Source organism: Hippichthys cyanospilos, chromosome 7 (genome assembly GCF_059441005.1).
Source record: "Hippichthys cyanospilos isolate Australia breed blue-spotted pipefish chromosome 7, RoL_Hcya_1.0, whole genome shotgun sequence".
NCBI classification, from domain to species: Eukaryota; Metazoa; Chordata; class Actinopteri; order Syngnathiformes; family Syngnathidae; genus Hippichthys; species Hippichthys cyanospilos.
Window position 1 is genome coordinate 3,697,501 of NC_142375.1, and position 22,526 is coordinate 3,720,026.

A 22,526-nucleotide genomic window follows, 5' to 3' on the forward strand; every position below is an offset into this window, starting at 1 on the left:
TTGAATTCTGCATTCAAGTTGAAGACGTCAACAGAGCTTTAGGCTAGTGGTAGCAAGTCACTTGGCTAGCCATTGTTTTAAACACATTTGCCAAACTTGCCGTTTGTAACTGCGAAAGCGACGCTTGCCGGTGTCGCACCACATGAAGCTTCACAAATGCTGCGAGCGCGATGTGCTAAGCTAGGCTAACAGACGGGGCCTCCCGCACACTTGATACCGAAGCTGTTAGATGGTCTCAGAAGGTCCAAAAAAAGAAAACAACCAACCTCTGTCACTTACGGACATGAGCATGTGCATGTTAGCGTGCACCCGCTTAGCATAAGTGAAAAGACCAGTCGTTGGAAGAGTTCAGTTGTGACACTTTGCAACTCAGAAGTTCAATCCTCGACTCAGACACATTTTCGCCGCTCGTCCTGCCGAGTCTGCAACATTTTCTCGCTGGTTTTGGGCCAATGACTCAAAACCAGCACATTGTGAATCACGACAGGTCCGTCTTTATCCGCACTGGCCCACTCCCTCGAGGGCCAGGCAAGAGGCCGGCTCCGATGTCAGCGGTGGAGTCCGATCCGTTTAACGTGAAGGTTCAACGTGGGATTGAGGCATTTTGGCCACTCGCCGCACCCCGTCCTAGAGTCCCGACAGGCCACTGAGAGTCCCATTGCGGCCAATGGAAACGTGCCAAAAAACCGCTGGGGTAATCGTACAATGGGCCCGATGCAGGGAATGGCGCGAGGTCCGGCTACTCTGTCCAGACGAGTCGCAGGCTGTCGACGTGCGGAGAACTCCCTCATGGATGCGTAAGACGGATGGTAGCGGGCTGGAGAGGGGATGTGCTTCCTGTTGGCTCTTTGCTGGCAACGCCAAAGCTCAGGGTCAAGTCTTCAGGCCAGGAAGGGTTGGAGCCTCGCCAGCGCGGTGGTGTTAGCCAGCCAGCTCGTAAGCTCACTTGCTAGCATCGCGTGGTGGCGAGGACCGTAGACTGTCTCCGCCCCCTCCGCGGAGCTCCACCCCCAGCTACTGGCGGACCTCGTTTGCGATCAGACTGTCCTCCCCCGAGTGGAAATCCGCCTCGTTGATGTTGTTGCCGCCATTGAGCATGTCGTCGTCCTGCGAGGACGCCCGGTCCTCCTCGCCCCCGCCGCCCGGCTCGTCCGAGTTGGGGTCCTGGAGCACCTGGGCGATGTACATCTGCTGCTGGGGGACACACAGCGTCAGTTCGTAAGCCGCCTTGCAAACATTGGCGACATCGCCACTGCACCGCAAACACTTATGGCTCCTTCTGAGCTTCGCTTTCCCATTTGCATACTCGACAATGCTCAATTATTTTTTGCGAAGTCCCCCCCAGGAAAGAGACCCCCCCCCCCCCCCCCCCAACTCGCCTCGCTGACTCCAAATAAGATTATCATCTATAAAAGTTGAAAAATATACCTAAAACTATATCCTTTGTTATATTACCAAAAGAAAAAAGACTAGAAATCTTTCAACAACTGGTAAACTTTCAACAACTTTCAACAACTGGTAAACTACCTTATTACATTGCTTAGATAAATTAAAGGTTAGTTTAAAACTGAAAAAAGAAAAAGGTGCAACAAAGTCACTGAAATTGGAAAAGAATGTTGCCAATCCTTATTTTTTTGCAATTACTCTTCACATGACGTGGTCATGCCCTCCCCGGTATTGCCTGACGCCCCACCAGGGGGGCCCGCCCGACTATTCGAGAAGGACTGGCATACTGAAACGTGCCATCAAAGAGAAAGTGTGAAACTCTGGTTTCACACCGCACATGCACCAAAGATGCACAGCCGGACATGTGAAGGAGAGTCCGTCACGACCTCGCTCCAAGAATCACTAGCCATTTTACATTTGCAGTTTACGCGTGGACAAGATGGTTGCCAGGCCTCAGTCTTTCAACGGAAAACCGACGGCGCAAAATTACTCAGAAGTCATCATAATTGGATGAAAACCAGACATCGCATTTTTAATAAAACATAAGTGGAATTAATTGGAGGAAAATACAAATCTCAAAATAAATTGGTGAGCTGAAAGCAATGGGCGACTTTTCGTTTGCAGCAAGTCAGCCCTCACCTGTGATTTGGACGGCGGCGAGGCGGAGCTGCGGCCCGGGCGCCCGTTTTCCACCACCTCCGCGTCCGAGTCCTTGGTGTCGATCTGCCAAGCAACGAGGCGGCGTTAGCGCCGGCGGATGGAGCCACGCGGGCGGCTTGGCGTACCTTGTAGTTGTGAGCGCTGAGGTACTTGAAGTGTCCGAAGCAGACGTGCGACAAGCACACCACGATGGTCACAGCCAAGACTACCAGCGTGAAGACGGACGTGGGTGTCTCGAAACCTGCGTGCTCCGCACCGTTAGCTCGCGTAAAACGGCATAGCAAATATCCATCTTGAAAGCTGCGCTTTGGGCACCATTCGAGCATGCAACGCTTGTCAAACTTTGCCAACAAAGCTCATGTCAGCAGTGTTCATGAACGGCTTTAAAAAGCTTTTTCTTGTCACCGACTAATTTCCAACAACTGTTTGCCAGGTTCACAAGCATACGCTGGGACAAAAAAAAAAGGTTATTACTACTTGGCTGAATACTAATTTGAAAAAAAAAGAAAAAGAAAAAAAAAAAGAAAATGGAAACTACTCGACGCTAAATCGAAAAAAAAAAAAAAAAGCAAACATAAAAACTCCTCCCAACACACAAGACCCTCAATTTCTCTTTGAATTTCAAATATTTTGCTGCATGGGACCGAGTGTCTTTTTTTTTTTCTTTTTGTCAATAGCCCCTTTCACACCACAGGAACTCTTCTGCTGTACCCGGGTTGCGTGAGTCCACTTTTCCGTTCAAACCAAAAATCATCCCTGGTAGGAAAGTTTCCGCTAAGCCTCTACGCTGAAACACCAGCCCGCCAGCCGAAAAGCGGGCGTCGGTAAACGCGTCAGTATTGCGATTTTTCCTTCTTCTACTTCTTGTCGAAGCAAACTGCCGTTGGATTTCGGAAACCCGAATCACACAGCAAGAATCCACTGAAAGCAGACTTATGACCGCAGACACCCGGAGCAGAGTCCGTGGCATGCGCTGCCCCTAGAGCTCTACATCTCAGGGGAACACACAGAAATCACTCCCGCTGGGGCCGGACTTAAAAGCTGAGGGTCTTTGTCTCCTCTGGCATGCTCTCCACGATGGAAGCTCCCAAAAAGAACACGCAGCCATCCCCGCCGATTGCTTTAGTGCAGATGGTCCTTTTCATTGTGTACTTTTAGTTGGCTTCCAGTCATAAAGCACTCGCTGAAATTGGGAAAGCGGTCACTTCGACAGCGACTCGTAGTTTTGATAGATTGTGTAATATGTCATTTAGTATGTATGGCGTTTTCAATTATTTACATTTGTTTTCTGTTTGGAATGGATGTGTTCTTAATCAATGCATTTGAGTGACATGCGAGAAAGAGAGGGAGTGGTGTGGCCGAGCGAGACTGACATGAACGAAAAAAAAAGAGACTTGACTAGCATTGGTCCTGTCGTTTTCTGCTCTTTAGTACAGCTCTTTAGACAGCAGGAATAGGAATCACGGTTTTACTCTTAGCGAATCCGAGAAGCTTCCTCTTTCCCCTCCTCAAGTTTACAGATTGCACTGCTCGAAAAACGTATATGAATTTATTAGAATTTCAATAAGCTGCCCATTCCCTGTCCCTCAATTTGAACGCAAATGAACAGGCCCAAGACAAGGAATATCCAACTCCGAACCCCGAGACCAGAAACTCATAGTTCCTAGACTGTTTTGGTGTGAAAGGGGCTAATCCTAGCGCTTTGGGCATCGAGAACCAGTGAACGACTGCAATTCATTAGTGGTCCCCGACACCCAAACAATGACGGAGAAAATATCGAGCAGACTTTCAAAAAAAAGCATTTGGTCCGCAAGGCCCATCTGAACTGAGCCAGCATGATGATAGACCCTCATGTAGCTGCAAATGCAGCAGAAATGCTCCCACATGCCGGCGAGGGCCGAGTGAGGGGGGCTTGCCTGTCCGCATGGTGGAGAAGAAGAGCAGCCAGAAGAGGCATAGAATGGGCGCCGCCACCACCTGAGTCACGGCCCCGGAATGGATCTTCTTGTCCAGCTTGGACGGCAGGTAGGCGTAGTACATGTTGTAGCGGTCCACCAGGTGCTTGAGTAGCATGTACATCAAACCTGAGACCGGGACAGATTTGGCGGCATGGGGTCAGCGAGGCTGAGGCGCCGCTCACCGAGACGTCACCACACTCACCAAAGGGCACAATGATGGGACAGGTGATGCTGTAGGCCATGACCACGGTGAAGACGTTCATGATCCACGCGTACGCCGCCCCGAACTGGAACTCGTACGCTTGATGCTGACACGACGGAAAGTCACGTTAGTCGGCCACCCAGGAAACTAGCCGGCACAACTTGAAGTCAGGTCAGCGGCTGCCTAAACGCCTGGACTTGGCCCGCTCTTCGAGACCTGCTCATCTGCTGGCCTACTCAACCTATTCACACGCTGAATTGCTAAACCCGTTTTCCCGGATCTGGCCTTCTAGACCTGGATCGAAAACCTAGTCAGGATCACCTCTACCCGCGTTATGGCCTTCTGGACCCAATGTTTACTACCAGGTCGGGGCCCGGTTTACTAGACCTGGTCTTCAAGCCCTCTGTGCCTGGGCTGATACGGCCGGCCGGGATCTGGTTCTTCCAAATGTAATTAGCATCTGGCCTTCGGGACCCCACCTTTTTAACCTGCTTCCACCAGGGTCTGCGTACGGTCTCCAGGAATGGATTAGGCCAAAGCGATCAGGATCAGGTCTCTGTGACCCGGCTCTAGCTAGGATCCGGCCTTTGGGACGCAGCAAGCATCTGAGCATCTGGCGCGCACTCACCCTCTTGACATTACGTCGGTCTGCGGCGGATGGCGCCAAGCAGAGTCGAATCATGTACATGAGGAGGCCCGGGATCCGAAGCAGGTCCATGGCGTTGCCAATGAAGGCGGACGCGATCACGTAGTTGACGAAGAAGGCTCCGTTGTCCGGCAGGAACACGCACCTAGGGGATGACAGGCACCAGACGGGTCTTCTCCCGCGTCTCCGGGTGATGAATGCGCAAAGTGGATAGCGTTGACTCACTCGAAGCGGAGTGTGCCGTCGGCCAGGAACTTTTTGTCAAAGAGCCAGCGGAAGAATACGTCCAGGCTGAAACAATGGCAGAGCAGCTTGGGAGGTCAATGCTTCTACAAACGGAGCTGAGAGACAACTTCACCCTTACCTGCTCAGGCCAAGCGAGGGCAGCAGAAGAACCATGAAGATCAAGAAAGTGTAGCACTTGTGCATCGTAGTCCGGTTTTCGCCAGACCTGCGTCAAGCCACACAGCGAGTATTAGTCCAGCAATCAAAAGTACTTAAATGGGTCTTTGGCCAGAAAACCAAGGAGGACTCGTAGCAGCATCGCGACAAGCGGCGGGGTTGCCCAAGACCTGGTCCAATGCGCCTCGAAGAACGCCGAGTAGTAGACGATGGTCGGCAGCAGGGCGGAGAAGGCCCACAGGAGGAGCGTGGGGAAGAACTGGGTCACGATCGGGTTCTGCAGAGGAGACACAAGCAGTCATGCGGTTCAGAGCGGCCACTCCTCCTTCTCCTCCTGCTGGAGGAGGCGGCGCCAGTAACAGGCGTGCGTCATGTGCTTCCTCTCACGTTGAGGTACTCCACGGGTTTGGTAACGTTGAACTTGTCCATGGTGGAGATGATGATGGCGGGTGTGGTGAGGAAGAAGAGCAGCAGGAACAGGATGCAGTTGATGATCAGGCAGCGGATCCACCAGGAGACCCCGCCCAGTGACAGGTGCTCCCTGCGGAACGCATCCCAATATGTCAGTGGCCGCCGGGGAAAAGGGGGTCGGGGGGCTCGGAGCGGGACCCACCAGCGCACGTTCTGTGGGTCGGGCGCGTACGAGACGTTCCAGTTGTGCACGTGAAGCGCTTCGCTGAACTGCGAGGAGCGTGGCTCCTGGCGGCAGCGGCAACCCTGAACCTGACACGCGTTGAAGTCCTTTAAGATTCTGCAGGGATGGGGAAAGCGGGTCAGGAGGAGGGGCGGCGGGCCGCGGGAAAAGCGGCGGGGCTTACATGGCGGTCGTGGCCTCGTTCTGGAAGGTGACGAAGGCCATGCCCAGAGGTTTGGTGTGGACCTTTTCCTTCTCCTTGCGGTACTCCTCCTTTAGTTTCGCCTCCCTCTTGGTATAGAAGCTGACTGCCTCCTCCTGCCGGCAACATGCACACACCCGTACAAACATCGGCCCATGCAGTCCGCGATGCACATGTCCACCGCGTGTCACGCGCAGTAGGCGCCGCACTCTAAAAACGCTCGCGTCAGAAACAACTCCGACTGGGTCGGAATCGGACCAACTCAAGTCCCATGCATCAAACAAAAAAGGAAAAGTCCCAATTTAAATCTCAACATTTGGTTCAAAAAGAAAAAACCCGCATAAAAAAACAAACAAACAAACAAAAAAAACAAAGTGGGTTTCTTTTGTGGCTCGTTCATTTTGAGCCGAGCATTGGGGCTAAACCGAGAGGCCGCAGAGTCGGATTTATCTCTTTCGGACTTTTTTTTTGTGTGTGTTTTTTTTTTTTTGAGAGTGCAACTAGCTTCGGCTTATGAGGGATGGCTAGGTGTTGTCGGGGGCACGGGCTGACCTCCTCGCAGCCGGCGATGGCACAACAGCAGAGATGCCCGCAGGGTTTGGGGTTGATCATGGTGGGAACGTGCTCCTTGGCCATCAGGTCGGTGAAGAACTTTTTACTGCGCTCAGTCTTCTTCCTGCGGCGCGGGATGGAAAGCTTCAAGCGAGCGCCCGCCCTCTCGGGGGAGCTCCGCCCCCGGTGGCCCGCTCACCTCTCGGCGTTGAGGGACATTAGCTTGGCCACATTGTAGCAAACGCGAGCTTCCAGGACCACGCAGTTCTCGTACGCCTGCCTGTGCGGGATGGGAGGCGACGCAATGCTAGCCTGTTCAAATACTAACACTTTGCCGCAGTACCGAAAAGAAACATACTCAAAGTGCTGTTTGATCTGACTCTCCTCAGCGTACTTGGAGATGCCGTTGATGAATAAAGTGCGTTTCACCTGTGGGCGCAAAGGCGGGAAATAGCACAAAAGTGGGGATGAGCACAAAAGCGGGGAGGAGGGCCTCGGCCTTACCAGGTCGTCCTCCTTGTAGTGCATCTTGGACGTATGCCGTCTCATGCTGTAGACGGTCAGCAAGAGGTACATAAAGGCGAAGGAGGTGTGCAGCCACAGCAAGTTAGTCCTGCCGGTGCACACAATGAAGCGCTCAGTGCACGCCACGTAGAGCTTTGTTTGAAAACAAAGCAAAACGTTCGGAAAATTATCGGAGCGGCTCGGTCTCGGAAGTTGGCGACAGCAAGCTTCAGCCTGAAAAAAAACGGAGGAGCCACGACGACGAGAGGGGGGGCCAAGAAACTGTAGGTCGCCGCCTCTGCCAATTCGAAAACATAAGGGGCAAAGAGGAAAGCGTCAAACTCACCCGGACTTCAGGTTGGCTATGGTGGTGCGGCCGAAGCTGTAGGCGTTGTTCTCTGAAAACCAAAAGACATTCCAAATGACTTTCATCTCGCAATTTGCACCAGATGTAGGCATGGGACGATATCAGAATCTGACGGCATGATAACCTTGGGCAAAAATATCGCAGTATTGAAATTAGAGCTCGAAAACGTATATATTTTCAAATCTTTGTTTTTTGGGGGGGTAAATGGCCATGTTACTTGATTTTCAAATGGTTTTAAACTAAATATATAATGCAGCAAACATTTACCATGCACAATAATATAAAAAAATAAATGCACAATATTTTCAAAATTTTTTGATTTGAAATTAACTACCGTCGAGTGATGGCAGGTTAGTTCAAATCAATCATTCGACTACTATGTGTATTATTTAAACATTTATAGTACAATATGAATTTTGTCAGTCATTTTCCTTGACCCACACTTTAGCTCAGTAGACTGCTCACGTCCTACCGTGAGCCATATCCATAAAAGTAGCAAAAGTATGTTAGCCACGTTAGCCGAGGACGTTAACTGCAATAGCTAACTTACAGTGTGTTATGACCCACGGTTCATATGTTCTTTATGTATGTGTTCTGCTGTGTTCTCTCCTTGGTTTGTGTGTGTGGCTTTTTGTTGGAGTGAGTCAATTGTGTGCAGTTGGTGTCCTCCCATTGGCTAGCTCTCCTGATTGCTGCCCTATTTAAAACAGCCCGTAGACAGAGCTGTCTCTCTCTGGTCATCCCACCGCCAGAAAACGCCACGTCTCAGGGACCGTTATGAATTGTGTGGATTAGTTGTGGTTCGCTGTGTTGTTCAAGTGTAAATAATCTGTAGATGGAGCAGTAGTAGGAGGGAGACGCCATTTCTGCTTAACCCTTTTCTCCTGTTTTTGCATTAGGTAGGTAGTTGAGCCAATTGTCATTCGTTTCCTTTTGGTTTTGCTAGCTAGTTAGGAGGAGTTAGGAGTTAGGAAGATCTTTTTTTCTGCTCTCCCTCTGAAGACAATAAAAACTGATATTTTTGTTCAATACGCTTTAGTTTCACGGGCCTTTTCTGGTGGTGAGAGTACGGATGAGGGGAGCACACATGTTATATCCCAGTTCCCGTAGACTGGGTGTAACAGTGGTGCTGAAGATGACAAACCAGGAATTGGACGTGATTGGCTGCGGCAGCCAATAAGTATGTGTCACATCGAGAGGAGGTTCCCACTACAGGCTGCAATTTGCCTGTTAAGGCAGATGACGCGGGAGGAGAAAAAAAAACTTAGCTATTCAGATTTGGACGGTTTTAAATAACCGTGACTTTAAAAATCGCGTTACATTGCCATTACGGTTATCCGCTCACACCTACCCGGAGGCTACAACGGCTTTTCCAGTGCCACCTGCCGTGATTTGTGCTTGGATACAACGGGTTTTGACAGAGGACGGGGAGCAAAACAAGACGGGGAAGCAGAGCGTCGCACATGGTCATGTGGGCGATGATTGCCGCGCCAACGAAGCCCTAGGAAGGTCGGGACCCGGGTGGATAGGACGAGACACAAGACAAGGCCGGGGGACGTCCAGCTAGCCGCGGCCTACATCCACCACAAAAACTCCTGCGAGCGGGTCCCGTAACCAAGCCTCCAGACTGGGACCAGCACTTGGGCCGTACTTGTCTCTCATTGTCACGTCCGACTAGAAAAGGCCTTCCTCTCCTGGATCCGCGGGTCCACAAACCAAGGGTCTACCATCCACATCACTACCACGCACATGTCTACGGTCCACAAGTCTATTGGCCACAAGTGTTCCAAGGAACTTTACCTTCTTTGGACGGGGGTCCAGCTGCTCCTTGGTTTATCAGCAAATCTTTACTGATAATTCTTACTAGATCACACACACAGACACACAAATCCACTTTCCGCTTGTCATTTTCATCATTAATTGCTAATCGGGTAATCAGACACGTTTTTTTGCAATATGACGCTTTTCCCCAGGTCACTCCTTATAAACTGTGATGATTAAACCATAACTGAAAAGTAGCAATTGTATTAATCATTTGTTGACCATTATTCCTATTAATGGGGGAAAAAAAATCTAACTTGAATTTTGTTCCTTGATTGAGAGGAAATAATGACACTATTTCACAGGTCGAGTGGGGGTACAAAGTGTCATTAAATGCCCCTAGAGTATTGCTTCTCAATTATTTGTTGCAAAGACAACCCCCCACCCCCTTGCAGTGGTTACTATGAATGAGATCTATGAAGATTGTCCCTAGAATTGTATGTGTTTTAAAAAAATTTTTTAAAGGAAAATACCATTTATTTAAATTATCGCAAATGTTAACTTTTCTTTTTACGCAGGTTTACATAGGTTACAGCCAATTCAGAATCTGAAAAAATACCTCAAAGTGCCTGAAAAAAAAAGATGTCAATCCATATTCAAACTAGAAACACTTTTGATCAACTGAAATGGCTGATGCTGGAAAAAAAAGAATAAGTAATAAATGTCAAATGAATTGGAATTTTAGCTGCAATACCTTAAATATTTTAACCTGAAGGAAAAGACATGAAACATTGTTACACACATGAATCATTCATGTGATTTAGAAAAAAAAAATACTGACAGCAAGTTTCCTTTGAGAATACGAGCGCCACAGCAGCTGTGCTATGCAATGACATGACAATTAATATCCCACCCCCCTCCCCATTTGAGAAAGATGGACTGGTCCAAAGGCTTTGGAAAGCACGTCTCACCCAGCAGGTCGCCTGAAAAGTTGACGGGCAGCACGATGCCGACGGAGAGGACGCCCACCACCACCAGGAGCCCGATGATGTGACGCTGAAAGGACAGGTAGTGCACGGCGTCCTCGCCGCACTTCTCCCGAATTTCCTCGTCCCTGCCGCCCAAGAGCACGCTACTGTCACACAATCCGGCCGACCCGGGGACACCGGCTTGCCAAAAACTCACTTGATTCGGAAGATGGCCGTCAGCCACGAGCAGAAGCCCTTGAAACCGCAAAAGCAAAAAAACAAAACAAAACAAAACAAAAAAAACAACTTTGAATCTCAGACTGAGTGTGAGAAAACAAAAAAAGGGAGTTTGGCGGTTAAAAAAAAAATAGAACAAAAAAAAAGTTTTTAAAAAAAACTCTCTTTTTCTCTTTTTCTCTCTTTTTAAAAAAAAAAGAGAGCCAATAAGCAAGGATTCAAAGAAATAATTGGAAGCTGAGAGTCTTCAGGGAGCAGAGAGGCAAGCGAGCGGGGGCTCGAATCCATAAACAAAAAAACAAACCGTAGAATGAAGGTAGTGCCATGGCAAAACAGAACAGGGTCAGCCATGTTGGCCCAGAGGGCGGAGCCAAGCTCCCACCCGCTCATCGTTTAAGTGGCTTAGCATTAGCTGACAGATTAACGTGAAAAGACGCTGATCCGTCGCCGCGGCGACCACTCCGCCACGCGTGACACGTGACGGGCGCCGGCCCGTTCCCCACGCCGGAGCGAAGGAGACGAGGGAGAAGGGGAGGAAGGAGGGGTGGAAGCGTGCTCACGTTGTCGCGTTGTTCCAGGTCGACAGAGCTGGAGACGGACGTCAGGCGTTCGTAGCGGTCGGGCGCGTCTGAGTGCACAGCCGCCGACGCGACGCTGAGGAAAGAGAGCCCAGAGGGAGGGTTAGCTTTAGCCACGTGCCGACGAGCGCTACGCGCGCACGGGAGCTAACACCGCACGACTCGATGCCGGGGGCCGTCTCCGGACCCGGAGCTAAGTGGCTAGCTGGCTAGCACGCCACGGGGACAACGGGACACACACTTTTGCAGACACCGACGATGTTACCTTTTGACCGGCTCATAGTCATCCCGGTCGCGTCTTCGGCTGAATTGTTTTCATGTTGGGAACAAGCACCGACAATGGTTAGCATCCAAGTTTGCCGCTTCGCTTTATGACGTTCGCATGGACGGCAAATTAAGAATGTCCTCGTATGGGGACATGTCTTTCCACGCCGCCACGCATGAACACAAACGCTCCGACTCCACTTGCCCGCCGTTCGGGATGCTAACCGAAATGGCCGAGGGTCGGCCGAGCGGCCGCCTTTTCCCCTCCAACTGGACGAAATTTAGAGGGGAATCACGAAGTCCCGAAAGGCACCACGTGCTGCTAGACGACAAAGCCAGGTGGTGACACGTCATTTAAGACAGGCCGTTGATGGCGACGCCATTCTGATTATCACCAAGAGTTTCACTTTCACCTTGATTTCTTCATTAGGTTGCAACTTTTATCCAACGGATGTGACCCGATTGACAGTTGTTTACACCTCGGGCCGCTCCGCATGGGGACCGTGGCGCTGATACGCAAAGGGCCAGGCCTTTGGTACGCTGGCGGGCGGGGCTACGCCAAGCTCACGTTTGACGAGGAAGCAGCCCATTTTCAAACGAAGAGCAGACAAACTGGAGCGCAAAGTCGTAAATAGCTTACAACACGCCCTGATCGGGCTCCGGTCATTGGTGGCGAGCCGGAAAGCCAACGGTTTGGGTCTAGCGGACTTGACGTATCAAATACGCCCTGCACAAAAGCCGCTCCGCGACGGAATGGCCAGAAGTCCATTTCGAGCGATCCCGAAACGCTTGCCTCAGGTTCTGAGCTAACTGGCCGAAGTCATCTCTCGCAAGGGGCTACGTCGTTGAAAAGAGCCGGCTCGCCCGAGAGCTTTAAATGAACAGGCGCAAAAAGCACAAGCCGCTTGCCGGCGTGGAGCGGCCCCTTGGCATCCACTGATGGTAGCTAGCGGTCATAGCGGGCAGCGATGCTGGCGGTTAAGCCACTCACTGCTCCCGTGTCTAAGGATCATGGGAAATGGCAGACCCGTAGCGAGTCGGCCTTTCCCCGTGCGGGACCGTGAGCTGAGCGGTGACGACGGGCTTTGGGTTTTACTGTACGGGCCCTGCCCAAAAACGCTGGTTGCATACAAGGATGGACAGCTGCATGGAACGGCAAAAGAAAATGACCACAGCCCGGCACGTAGGCAGACAACGCTGGGTGGCGTCCGGCCAGCACTCGTGCAGCGGGATGTGCGGAGCACCGGGGGCCGGGCCCATCCGGACTCTCTTGCAGTGGGACTTTGGCCTCTTTTATCGCCACTCCTCTCCACCGACAAGGCTTCGGGGGCTCACGCCCATTTGCGCGTGCCGAAAAACCGTCCGGTCGAGGCGACGGGCGCAATGGCAACGAAAGGAGTCAAAGGAGCCTCACCTGTCTGCGTCTGTGACCAGTGCGAGGCGTCCGTAGTCCCACGCCACCTTTCGTAGGATGGAAAAGACGAAGAGCAAGACCTGCGTGCCGGCATGTGGCGGCATACGAGTTAGGTGTGTGTGCGCCTGCGCCTGCGCGGGGAAGGTGCCGGTGCGGCAGTCTGACCAGGAAGCACATGAAGTCCAGCGCCAGCACGGTGGGCACGCCGCCGAAGGGCAGGCCCTGCAGCACAGTGCTGCGGATACGCGCCGAGTAGCAATACTCTTTGGAGCCGCCGTCGGCCGAGCAGTTGTCCCGGGCGCCGCAGGCCCGGCCGCCGCCCACGCCGGCCATGGCCACCATTAGGACCGCCAGCATGCTCAGCGCCGCATCCTCACCGTCCACCTGTAAGAGAAGGAAGAAGTGGGTTCTGGGAATCCAAAGTCAATTTGACACGGAGCCCAGAAAACGGAAACTGTTTGCTCCAGCCCAATCCCGCGCTTCATTTGTTCATTTGCATTTTTTCGGGGAAAGAGCTCTCGTTTCAAAGCTGGTTTGGCGTCAGGGGAAATGAGCAAAGTCCGGCCAAATGTGCGCTCCTTTTTGTCGTTACACTGGGGGCCTGGAATTGTTGAAGCCGTGTCCCAGGCCCACGTTTGTTTTTGCCGGCTGGCGCTTGCGAGGCGCGCAAGGAGTGAAACGCTAAGAAATGGAAGCTGAAGGCCTGTCTTGACGCGGCCCGCTTTGGAAGCGTACGCCCTAGAAGATGCAAAGCTTTCTGTCCCAAAGGTCTCCCTTTCTCAGCGTTTTTTTTTCCCCTTCTTTTGTTCAGTCTTGCTGCCGTCCGTTTGCCATTGCCGGGTCGAAGCCGAAAGTGCCGCAGAGTTCGACTAAGCCTTATCCATTTGCTCGTCCCAACCCTGGGAATCAAAACAGTACTTTTGTCGTTTCTTCAAAACTTTGGAAAACCACGTGAACATTTTGGCCAATTTCCTGAGTAAAACCATGGCCACGTCTTCCTTCATTGATGTACGGATCACTCTGCGCCCAAGATGATGTCGCTTCCCACTCGTCCCGGTTTTGTTTTGCAAAAGATGAAATCTTGCTTGGCGCTGCTGTCTTTCCTGGCCCCTCGGGTGTGCCAAGCCGCACCTCTTCCATGCACCAGTACACAACAAGTCTCTTACGTCTCATATGATAGACAAGTGTCCTATTTGTGTCAATAATGACGTACACTTAATGGACTTTTTATCTGAGGACACAGGCCAGGAAGATTTTTTTTTTCTCAACTAAGCAATGTCACCGAGCCGTCGTCGTCGGGCAGCGGGAAGCCTGGCGCTCCGATCACGTGACCTTCCGCAGATAGCGGATGGCTCAGCTCGTCGCCATGTGACGTCATCGGTCGGGCCGAGCCGCCCGAGCCAAGTCGAACTTGCGGAACGGCCGCCGGATGACCTCTGCGCGTGTTACGTAAGAGCCGACCTCCCCGCTCCCACCCGCAATCTGCCCATAATCAATCGGTGGAGGCTGCATGGGTACGTGCGTGCGCGCGCGCGAATGGATGAACGAGCGCGCGCGATGCCGCGGGGCGTATGAAACAAAGGGAGGCTCGCGCCCGGCCTTCCCGGCATCGGCGGCGGCGTCTGCGCGCAGGCCTCACCTGAGCACCGGAAGTGGCGTCGAGTGGCCTGAAATCCTCACGCCGCAGCGCTCAGTGTCGCCGAGCCGTCGTGCCGCAGCGCCGACGCCATCGCCGCCGAGCCCGCGGCCCTGTGCACCTGCCGCGCTCGCTCCCTCCTCCTATTTCTCTGGCTCCTTCAAATGGATGCCGTGTCGTTGTGGCAACTCGCCTGGTCTCCGCTCGGCTCAGTCCAGTTCGTCCCGTCAGCCGCCGCCGCCGCCGATGCTGCTGCCGCTGCTGCTGCTGCCGCCGCTGCGGACGGACGAGGCGCGGCGATGTGCGCGAGGCGTCGCCAGGGGGCGCCAAAGCGCGCCTTCACAATAAAATCCCCGCGCGTCACTCATGTTGATGTTCTGTATCGCTCGTTTGACACGTGGTCACCAAGCGATTGCTGACAACCTCGAGAAAGCGTCCTCGTACCAATTCTTGCAATTTTCTTTGCTTTCAAATAAGTGCAGTGTTTTTCAAATCGGCGCAGCTTCGTCAGATTTCAACATAGCTTCTGAAATTCAAGCGAGAAAGACAGACGGTGTCACGCCCGTCTTTCCCCCGAATGACGCTATGGCCAAACTAAAGTGCAAGTGAAGTTCCAAAATGAAGCGACCAAGGAAATTTCAAGTGATTTTGACTTTCCGGAAGCCAGGCCGGCAACACGCAAATTATCTCGCTTTTACAATGGCAATTTTGCTGGAAAAGCATTTTCCTTTTTGGTCCCAGCTGGCAACTCCAAACGATCCATTAACAACAAGTCGTAAACAGGCGCTCAATGAGTTACTTTCCTTTTGGCTACTCTCTTCTCTCGCCCCCCCCATCTGGTGTTGTTGTGAGCACCGACGGGATGAATAAAGTTACAATGTGTGTTCTACGACGATAATAGTCTTTACAAAGTTTCAAGCTCATCTCTGAACTTGAGGACACAAAGAGCCCCCCCCCCGAAGTCTGGGAACGTCATACCCGAGTTTATATTTTGAAGTTCACGAGAACGGAAATGAGCGGACCCCTGGGGCTAGACGTCACCCGGAAGTGACGTCGTTTTAACAGCGAATCGGCGGCGGGCGGCAGAAGTAGTATCCAAAACAAACATGGCGGACGGTGAGTCTATTGTTGCCTTTTCTTGACATTTGAAAGACTTTAGTCTGGGTTTACGTCAGTTTTTTGCCGCTGCTTCCTTACTCTTTCCTTTGTGTGGCATGGCGAGTCCGCTCGGTGCTCGCTCGCGTGTAGCGTGCTAGCGCCAAGCTGCCGCCAGCTCAATGACGAATCGAGGGAACCGCCGGAACTCGAGCTGCTTTTTGCACACACAGTCGCCAGAAATGTCCGATGGTTGGCGTTGGTGGCTGCAAAATGCTCCAGAGCGCGTTCGGTGAGGCGTCTGTCCGAGTGATGAGTCGGCTTCTCTTTGCAGAGCGCGCAGAGGCGGAGCACGTCATGGAGCATCCGACTGTGAGTCCGCCACCTCCGCATCAGCAGAAGCATCTTCTTCTTCGGGGTCCTAATCATCACGAACCTCTCACGCACAAAGTTTCACTTTCACCTTGATTTCTGCAACTTTGATCCAATGGACGTGGCATTTCAAAATGAAATGGCCCGTTCTCAAAATCTTCAGCAACGGATTTAAAATTGTACACGTGTTCCTGCGGAGATTGCAACATTTCTCCTTCATTGGGAAAGTTGCAATTTTTTGAGCAATAGTGAAACGCTCGGTCAAATGAGCATGCTTGACTACAAAGAAGCAGCTTGTTGAACGGTTGCTTTGCGGGCCAAAGCAGACATTTTACCAACAACATTTCACAAAGACAAACCGTCTGGTTTCTGTTTTTCACCATCATTTGTGGCCCTGACCGCAGCTGCCCAGTACTAATGCAATGGTTCAGCTTGAGCCTTGGCGCGCGCAAAGCATCCACCTGACATTGTCTTTTCCTGTTGCGGCGTAGGCATCGGAAAATCCCCACGCAGAGTTTGGCCTGACAGACAGCATCCAGGTGAGGCACCGGCTCGCTTGCGTGCGCGCATGCGTCTGAGCGTCCCCGGCTCACTTTGCTTTGGCAGAGGACGCTGGAGCAGGAGAAGGCCTGCAAGCAGAAGGTGGACCTGCAGGCACTCCCCACACGCGCCTACTTGGACCAGACGGTGGTGCCCATCCTACTGCAAGGCCTGGCCGTGCTGGCTAAGGAGAGGTCAGAGGCCAATCTGCCACGCTGCCGAATCCGAAGCTCCCGTTGGCCCGCCAAATAGGCTGAACCATCGCACCCATTAGACAGAGTCTAACCCATTAGATTGGAGTCACCCATTTGACAGAACCCCACAAATGAATTGCACCGTCATGTCTTTTGCTTTGTGTCGTAATGGACAAATTTGGAGTTTGGGGCCAGGTTCAGCCCATTTGGATGACCATCAGCATCTTGTCGCAAAGCCGCCCGGTGCTTTTCATGCATGGTGTTTTTTGGGGCAAGATATTGTTTTGTATACAGAAAGAAATGGTTGGAAGCCAGTGCGGGTGGGCCTTTTTCAACCAGCGAGTCGTGGTGTGTGTACCCCAACGCCCTCTTAAATGGTGGCCCTTGTTTTTTTTGTGGCACACAGGCCTCTGAACCCCATCGAGTACTTGGCGGCCTTCCTCCTTAAGAACAAGTCGCAGTTTGATGAGCGCAACTGAAGCCTTTCCCACTTTGTCAATAAAAGTCCACACCTGTTCAAGTGGTCAAGATGTCTTTCTTTATTTTGGGGGGGGGGCAGCCATCAGACGTATTAGTTGAGGGGGGGCAGCCATCAGATGTAATAGTGGTGGGCGGCCAGGTTGTCCATGAAGGGTCTCGCCAGCAAGTCGGTCGCAAAGTAAAAAATGAGGCCAAAGGTGATGGAGATGGGCAATGCCGGCAGTGCCTTCTTGAAGATGGCCAGCAGAAGCAGAGTCACACACAGGCCCTGAAAGGCACACGCTCTGAAAAAGGACCCGCCCTGAACTTTTCACAGGGCAGGCATCAAATGCTTGTTTTCCTTTTGGAAACTTAACATTCCCAAGCAAAGGACATGGTGACGACTTCCCTTTGGCCACGGCCACCTTGAGCAGAGACTGACTAAGGGTTAGGGTTAGGCGCGAGTGGGAAGGTCTCTCAACTCTTTCAGTGCCATGGACAAGAATTTTCATCTTTTAAAATAGTAATAACTTCTACCGCTGTCTTCCGGGGTCGGGTCGCGGGGGCAGCAGCATGAGCAAGGAAGCCCAGACTTCCCTCTCCCTGACCACTTCATCCATCTCTTCCGGAAGGATCCCCAGGCGCTCCCAGGCCAGCCGAGAGACATAGTCCCTCCGGCGTGTCCTGGGTCGTCCCCAGGGCCTCCTTCCGGTGGGACATGCCCGAAACACCTCACCGGGGAGGCGTCCGCGGGGCATCCTAACCAGATGCCCGAACCACCTCAGCTGGCTCCTCTCAACGCGAAGGAGCAGCGGCTCGACGCTGAGCCCTTCCCGGATGACCGAGCTTCTCACCTTATCTCTAAAGGAGAGCCCGGACACCCTGCGGAGGAAACTCATTTCGGCCGCTTGTATCCGGGATCTTGTTCTTCTGGTCACGACCCACAGCTTGGGCCATAGGTGAGGGCAGGAATGTAGATCGAGTGGTAAACAGAGAGCTTCGCTTTTCAGCTCAGCTCTTAGTAATAGTAATAACTATAAAAACTAAAAATATTCTCATGAAATGTGTTTTTTATGGAGGGTAGCTGACACCCTAATTCTGAGTTAATATAAGCCAATTGAGCACTGTAGTGATAACTGTGACGGTTGGATGGCAGTGTTTCCAGTATTTACATAGACATAGAACGCGATATTCTGTCGGCCATGAAAGGTGAGTGAAAATGCTAAATATACTGGCCCTTTAGAAGTTTCCTTTTCTAATAACGCTTGGCACTAAGAGTTAAGGACTGGTGGTATCCATACATTGTATGCAGTGAAATCTCAAAGTCAAAAGGTAAGCACTTGCTAGCTAGAGCCAAAGGGCAGAATTCTGCAGCAAAATCTGGCCGTGGGGGTTTTGCCACATGCCGTCCACTGAAAATGAGTGGCCGTGTTATTTTGGGTTGAGGGCTAGTGTGGAAAGCACTGCATTGTGTTTTTCCCTTGGGGGGGGGGTCTTACAATCAAAATGGCCACCACGCAGGCCATGGTGGTGTTCCAGTCACCTCCGCCAGCCGCCGCTTTGCCCACGAGCACGCTGTAGAAGATGAAGTCACCCAGGCCTAGCTTCACACCTCCTGCAAACGCACGTGTCTCACATACGGCCGCCTCTCCATGCGGCGCCCATTACGTCACTCACGTTCCTCCCGCTCGTCTTCCTCGTCCTCCTCACCGCTCGGCTCCGCTTCCTCATCTGTCACATGCGGCAAAGTTAGAGTTCCCGCTGTCATTTCCCGCCGGAAATGGAGGAAGGGGGCAGGCACCTGTGGCACGTCCCGGTCGGCCATCGCTGGCAGGGCCGGCCATCCCCGCCGTCCAGGCCATAGCGGCTGCGTGCACAGGCGACGCTTTAGGGCTAAAGTCTTTCTGCGTCATAGCCACGTTTTGGCTAGCGAGCCTAGCAAAACTTGTGCGCCAAACAAAGCCGCACTCATTTTTCCCCTCACCAGACTTTTTTTTCCGATTTGGGAAACTCACAGGAGTAGATGAGGGCAGGGAAGATGGGCTCGTTGCGCTCCTGCGCTGTTTCCACCAGCATCCTGAGCGGACCCTTGGGACTCAGCACCGCCACCAGGTCTGCCGAAGAGGGAGGAGCATCAGAAGTTTGGCGGGACACCCGCCTCGCCCTGCCGGGGGCTCACCGTAGATGGAGACAGCAGCCAGGATGAGCCAGGCCGACCACTCGGGCAGGTACTTGACGAAGACCAGCGCCATCAGTGCGCTGACAGCGATCAGGTAGGCCTGCTGCAGTGCCAGAGGGCCCTTCCAGTGCACGCACGCCATGCCTACTGCCCCAAAGTTCCAGATCAGCACACCTGCTGTCGGGTAGTCCATGGCCACGTTGTACGTCTTCAGCACCTCGCTGGAGGAGGTAAGACAAAAAGGGAATAGTTTTACTGGTATGGGTCTGTGGGAAAAAAATGTACCATGGAACAACGGGTCCGTGAGATACGGGCTTCTCACCTGAGGTACATGAAGCTGAACCAGAAGAGCAGCAAGAGCGAGGACAGAATGAGCCAGCCGTGGATCAGCTGACAGTGAGGAGCAGAGCGGCGGCAGCGTCAGGGCAAAGACGGCGGGCAGGCAACTGGGAGCGCGGCACACCTTGTAGCAGCGGTACTTGTAGAGGAAGACCAGCAGGACGGTCATGACCACGATGACGCTGACCATGACCACGGCGTTGAGGACAGAGTTGAGCAGGCGCCGCCCCACCGACGACGTGTTCTCCGTGAAGGGCGTGTAGATGCTGCAGGGGGAGGGGTGGCGTCAGCGGCGGCCCTGGCACCCCACGCGGTCGTGGCGACCACTCACAGCTGCTGCTCCGTTTTGTCGCTGTAGAAGTGGAGTGACTTGATGGTGGCCACCACCAGCAACATGCACAGCGTGACGGGCACGAAGAGCATGATCACGTGCTTGGCGCCATACTTCAGGCTCAGCTCCTCGTCGCCCGCCGCCTCCCCATTGGCCTGCGTGCGTGCGCGCGTCAGACTGCACACTCTGCCTTTCGTTCACTTCTTCAGCTTTTCATTGGCGTCAACCACACAATTCTCACGTGAACACGAGTGGGAAAATGACCAACACAACACTGAACGGTCAAAGATTGCAGCTTTCTTTTCAACTTGAGAGTAAATGAATTGGAACTCATTGCCAAATCCAATTCCTTCTATCGGCTCCTTTGCAAACCATTGCGCGCCTTGACCCGGAGCTGGGCCTGCGGCTATTCGTCACACCCTTTTCCGGCAGACAAGGCAGAAAGGAAACAGTGTTCAGTGGCCTAACTATCTTTTGGAGTTGCACAATCAAATATGCTTGCGGATCCCACTCCAAATGGGCTTTCAAAGTCAGTGTTGGGAGTACTACTGTAATTCATTACTTTTAGCTATAACACAGTAGTGTAAAATTATACATACACAAAAATATAAATATTGTACTCGTTACAAATGAGAGTAACGCAATGCATTGTAAGGTGCACTTCACGCGCAACACCTAAAGAGCTGTCCACTTCGTGAAACAGGACCAGTAATTTGACAAACCATTTAGAGTGGGGGGCCACAGTAACGTGAAGTGAGTAAAAAGAAAGCACGCGGAGGATTATGCTCTCTCGCTGAGGGATGACACTTCCACATCAAGAGGTTAGAAGATTCGTTACGAGATATGTTGCAGCTTTCCACAATGGATTCACCAGCATTTGGAAACCTTGTCGGCAAGATCCCACAACTCGCATATTTAGGACAATGTAAGCGAACGCAAATTTTTACTGTACAATTGCTATTAATAATAGTCTATAAATAGTTCTGGTCAATGTGTGTCAAGATGAAGAATACACAATTCATGTTAGCCAACACATTAAACACCTTAACAATGATGTAGGCTAGCTGCTAATGTTAGTCCCACCGAAACCATCTATTTTTGTAACATCTATCTCTAACCTAGACAACTGATCTTGAATTTTAATATTAACATTGAAATTGTGAAATGCACTAACTGTTTTTGCCTACAGCATTAAACAATGGATCACTATGCTGTGAAGTATTAAAAGGATTCAAATACAATAAATATGTCTGTAAGGGTTTGCAATACAATCCAGAGTAAATGATTTGTACTGGTTTTATGCTTAGACAAACCTTTCAAGCTCACGTAAAGAGCATAATGAGCTAGAATGGCAAATCCATATTTCCAGTTATGGTGGTGAGAATAATATAAAAGTAATGCAATAGTGTAATAGTGTAATGCATTACATTTTAAATACTGTACAGTAATATTGTAATGTGACTAATTACTTTGAAATGTCAGTAATAAGTAATAAATAATGCATTACAGTTTTGAAGTAATTTGCCCAACACAAAGTTGACACCGGGTGGTCACGGTGCTGTTTAAAGTATTGGGCTTGTTGTTGTTTTGTTTTCTTGGTCCACAAAATGCTTTGGTCAGGTCACGGAAAAAAAATGCAGTAGCGCGGACGTCAAAAGCCGGTGAGAGAAAGTCAAAGTTTACCCTTTTGGGCGAGCTCTCATCGGGTTGATAGGACGGCACGGCCGGATTCTCCGACTGGACCAGCGCCGTCCGCTCCGTGTAGGCGTCGTCCTCGCTGTCTGAAACGTTCATGGCCGCGCCCCCGATTTGGTCTGGAAAGACAAGCGCCTGATTACGTCAACACGTATTTATCGGCGACGGTTTTTTCGGAGACGGACACAGGGATGAGATTGAGGTGAAATCTATAATCTGCGCACTCCTGCCTCCAGGCGGCGCACTGCGTCGCAAATATGGCAAAAACACATCGTACTCCTTGCCAAGTCAAGTCACGCGACCCGCGTGGCACTCGAACCTTCCGACGCGCAAATGATTCCGAGGCTGGACCTCTCTGGCCCAAAAACGGTGGGCGGCGTCAAACTTTACCTGATTTTATGGAGCAAAGCGGCCGAGCGACGCAACCCGGAAGTCACAACTCGGAAGTCATCTGACCGCGAGGCGTGTGATCAGTGTGACGTCAGCACACGACATCAACAAAGAGCCGAAGGGGGAGACGAGCGGTATGGGATTATATCTGTGCCACAATCGGGGTCAATATTTTTTTCTGTGCTCAAAATCTATTTACGCTTGCTCTTTAATTTCTCTCTCGCGGTTGTGGCACAAATACAATTCCATATTGAACGGCCTAACTCGGAATGCCAAAAAAAAACAAAAAAAACAAAGGACATTTTTGGTTCAAACGAACCCCCGCCCTCCCGCAAGTAATTTGGTGAAGGTCGGTGCTGCTGATGATTTCACTCGGTCGCAAAGGGAGAACTGACCTCAAATGTAGCTCTTCTGGTGTTTATATTTACGTGTCTGGCAAACGAACAAAAAATGTCTTCATCAAATTTGCAGTTTAACAAAAGATTGGGACGTTGACATAAA

The 22,526-nt window shown here is 51.6% G+C and overlaps 3 protein-coding genes across 10 annotated transcripts in view; 1 reads left to right on the plus strand and 2 right to left on the minus strand.

Annotated features, from left to right (window-relative positions):
* LOC148420719 (mechanosensitive cation channel TMEM63B-like) overlaps positions 1–14,738 on the minus strand; it is a 15,895-nt gene extending 1,157 nt beyond the window's left edge. Inside the window, exons 1-25 of one of the 5 annotated variants that reach the window (XM_088420165.1) lie at positions 14,435–14,738; positions 12,961–13,179; positions 12,796–12,875; positions 11,383–11,421; positions 11,100–11,193; positions 10,520–10,557; positions 10,306–10,448; positions 9,374–9,436; positions 7,553–7,604; positions 7,207–7,315; positions 7,061–7,131; positions 6,902–6,982; positions 6,703–6,826; positions 6,133–6,266; positions 5,928–6,065; positions 5,702–5,855; positions 5,485–5,591; positions 5,277–5,363; positions 5,138–5,203; positions 4,895–5,057; positions 4,267–4,372; positions 4,023–4,190; positions 2,232–2,347; positions 2,086–2,169; positions 1–1,191 (exon numbers count right to left, since the gene is read on the minus strand). The exon at positions 1–1,191 is cut by the window's left edge and continues 1,157 nt beyond it. In XM_088420165.1, coding sequence (XP_088276291.1) covers positions 1,015–1,191; positions 2,086–2,169; positions 2,232–2,347; positions 4,023–4,190; positions 4,267–4,372; positions 4,895–5,057; positions 5,138–5,203; positions 5,277–5,363; positions 5,485–5,591; positions 5,702–5,855; positions 5,928–6,065; positions 6,133–6,266; positions 6,703–6,826; positions 6,902–6,982; positions 7,061–7,131; positions 7,207–7,315; positions 7,553–7,604; positions 9,374–9,436; positions 10,306–10,448; positions 10,520–10,557; positions 11,100–11,193; positions 11,383–11,421; positions 12,796–12,875; positions 12,961–13,152 — 2,586 coding nt within the window. In that variant the 5' untranslated portion in view covers positions 13,153–13,179; positions 14,435–14,738 and the 3' untranslated portion in view covers positions 1–1,014. Of the gene's footprint in view, positions 1,195–2,085; positions 2,170–2,231; positions 2,348–4,022; positions 4,191–4,266; positions 4,373–4,894; positions 5,058–5,137; positions 5,204–5,276; positions 5,364–5,484; positions 5,592–5,701; positions 5,856–5,927; positions 6,066–6,132; positions 6,267–6,702; positions 6,827–6,901; positions 6,983–7,060; positions 7,132–7,206; positions 7,316–7,552; positions 7,605–9,373; positions 9,437–10,305; positions 10,449–10,519; positions 10,558–11,099; positions 11,194–11,382; positions 11,422–12,795; positions 12,876–12,960; positions 13,180–14,434 lie in introns of all 5 variants that reach the window. The other 4 variants (XM_088420164.1, XM_088420166.1, XM_088420168.1 and 1 more) reach the window with 4 other exon arrangements.
* On the plus strand, positions 14,169–17,160 carry dpy30 (dpy-30 histone methyltransferase complex regulatory subunit). 4 transcript variants are annotated; one of them, XM_088420176.1, is made up of 5 exons: positions 14,169–14,309; positions 15,861–15,898; positions 16,390–16,437; positions 16,505–16,632; positions 17,039–17,160. In XM_088420176.1, the coding sequence occupies exons 1-5, from the start codon at positions 14,306–14,308 to the stop codon at positions 17,109–17,111; spliced, it is 291 nt and encodes a 96-aa protein (XP_088276302.1). In that variant the 5' UTR covers positions 14,169–14,305; the 3' UTR covers positions 17,112–17,160. The 4 variants fall into 4 exon arrangements, with proteins under 4 accessions (XP_088276302.1, XP_088276299.1, XP_088276301.1 ...); XM_088420173.1 differs by lacking the exon at positions 14,169–14,309 and adding an exon at positions 14,347–15,547 and having other exon boundaries at positions 15,760–15,898; XM_088420175.1 differs by lacking the exon at positions 14,169–14,309 and adding an exon at positions 14,368–15,547.
* Positions 17,148–22,126, minus strand: psen2 (presenilin 2). The gene is made up of 11 exons (XM_088420171.1): positions 22,026–22,126; positions 21,624–21,754; positions 19,941–20,095; positions 19,734–19,875; positions 19,593–19,660; positions 19,271–19,491; positions 19,107–19,205; positions 18,893–18,958; positions 18,769–18,822; positions 18,591–18,706; positions 17,148–17,380 (listed from the first exon to the last, which is right to left on the minus strand). The coding sequence occupies exons 2-11, from the start codon at positions 21,732–21,734 to the stop codon at positions 17,225–17,227; spliced, it is 1,188 nt and encodes a 395-aa protein (XP_088276297.1). The 5' UTR covers positions 21,735–21,754; positions 22,026–22,126; the 3' UTR covers positions 17,148–17,224.
* Between the last annotated feature and the right edge of the window lie 400 nt (positions 22,127–22,526).

Excerpts from the sequence above, each read along its gene's own strand:
- psen2 (XM_088420171.1), bottom strand. The coding sequence starts at position 21,734 with ATGAACGTTTCAGACAGCGAGGACGACGCCTACACGGAGCGGACGGCG. Across the intron at positions 19,661-19,733 it reads ACAAGTACCGCTGCTACAAG|CTGATCCACGGCTGGCTCAT; the intron begins GTGTGCCGCGCT and ends CCTCACTGTCAG. Across the intron at positions 19,492-19,592 it reads TTCAGCTTCATGTACCTCAG|CGAGGTGCTGAAGACGTACA; the intron begins GTGAGAAGCCCG and ends TACCTCCTCCAG.
- dpy30 (XM_088420173.1), top strand. The coding sequence starts at position 15,776 with ATGGTTGGCGTTGGTGGCTGCAAAATGCTCCAGAGCGCGTTCGGTGAG. Across the intron at positions 16,438-16,504 it reads GCCTGACAGACAGCATCCAG|AGGACGCTGGAGCAGGAGAA; the intron begins GTGAGGCACCGG and ends TTGCTTTGGCAG. Across the intron at positions 16,633-17,038 it reads GCCGTGCTGGCTAAGGAGAG|GCCTCTGAACCCCATCGAGT; the intron begins GTCAGAGGCCAA and ends TGTGGCACACAG.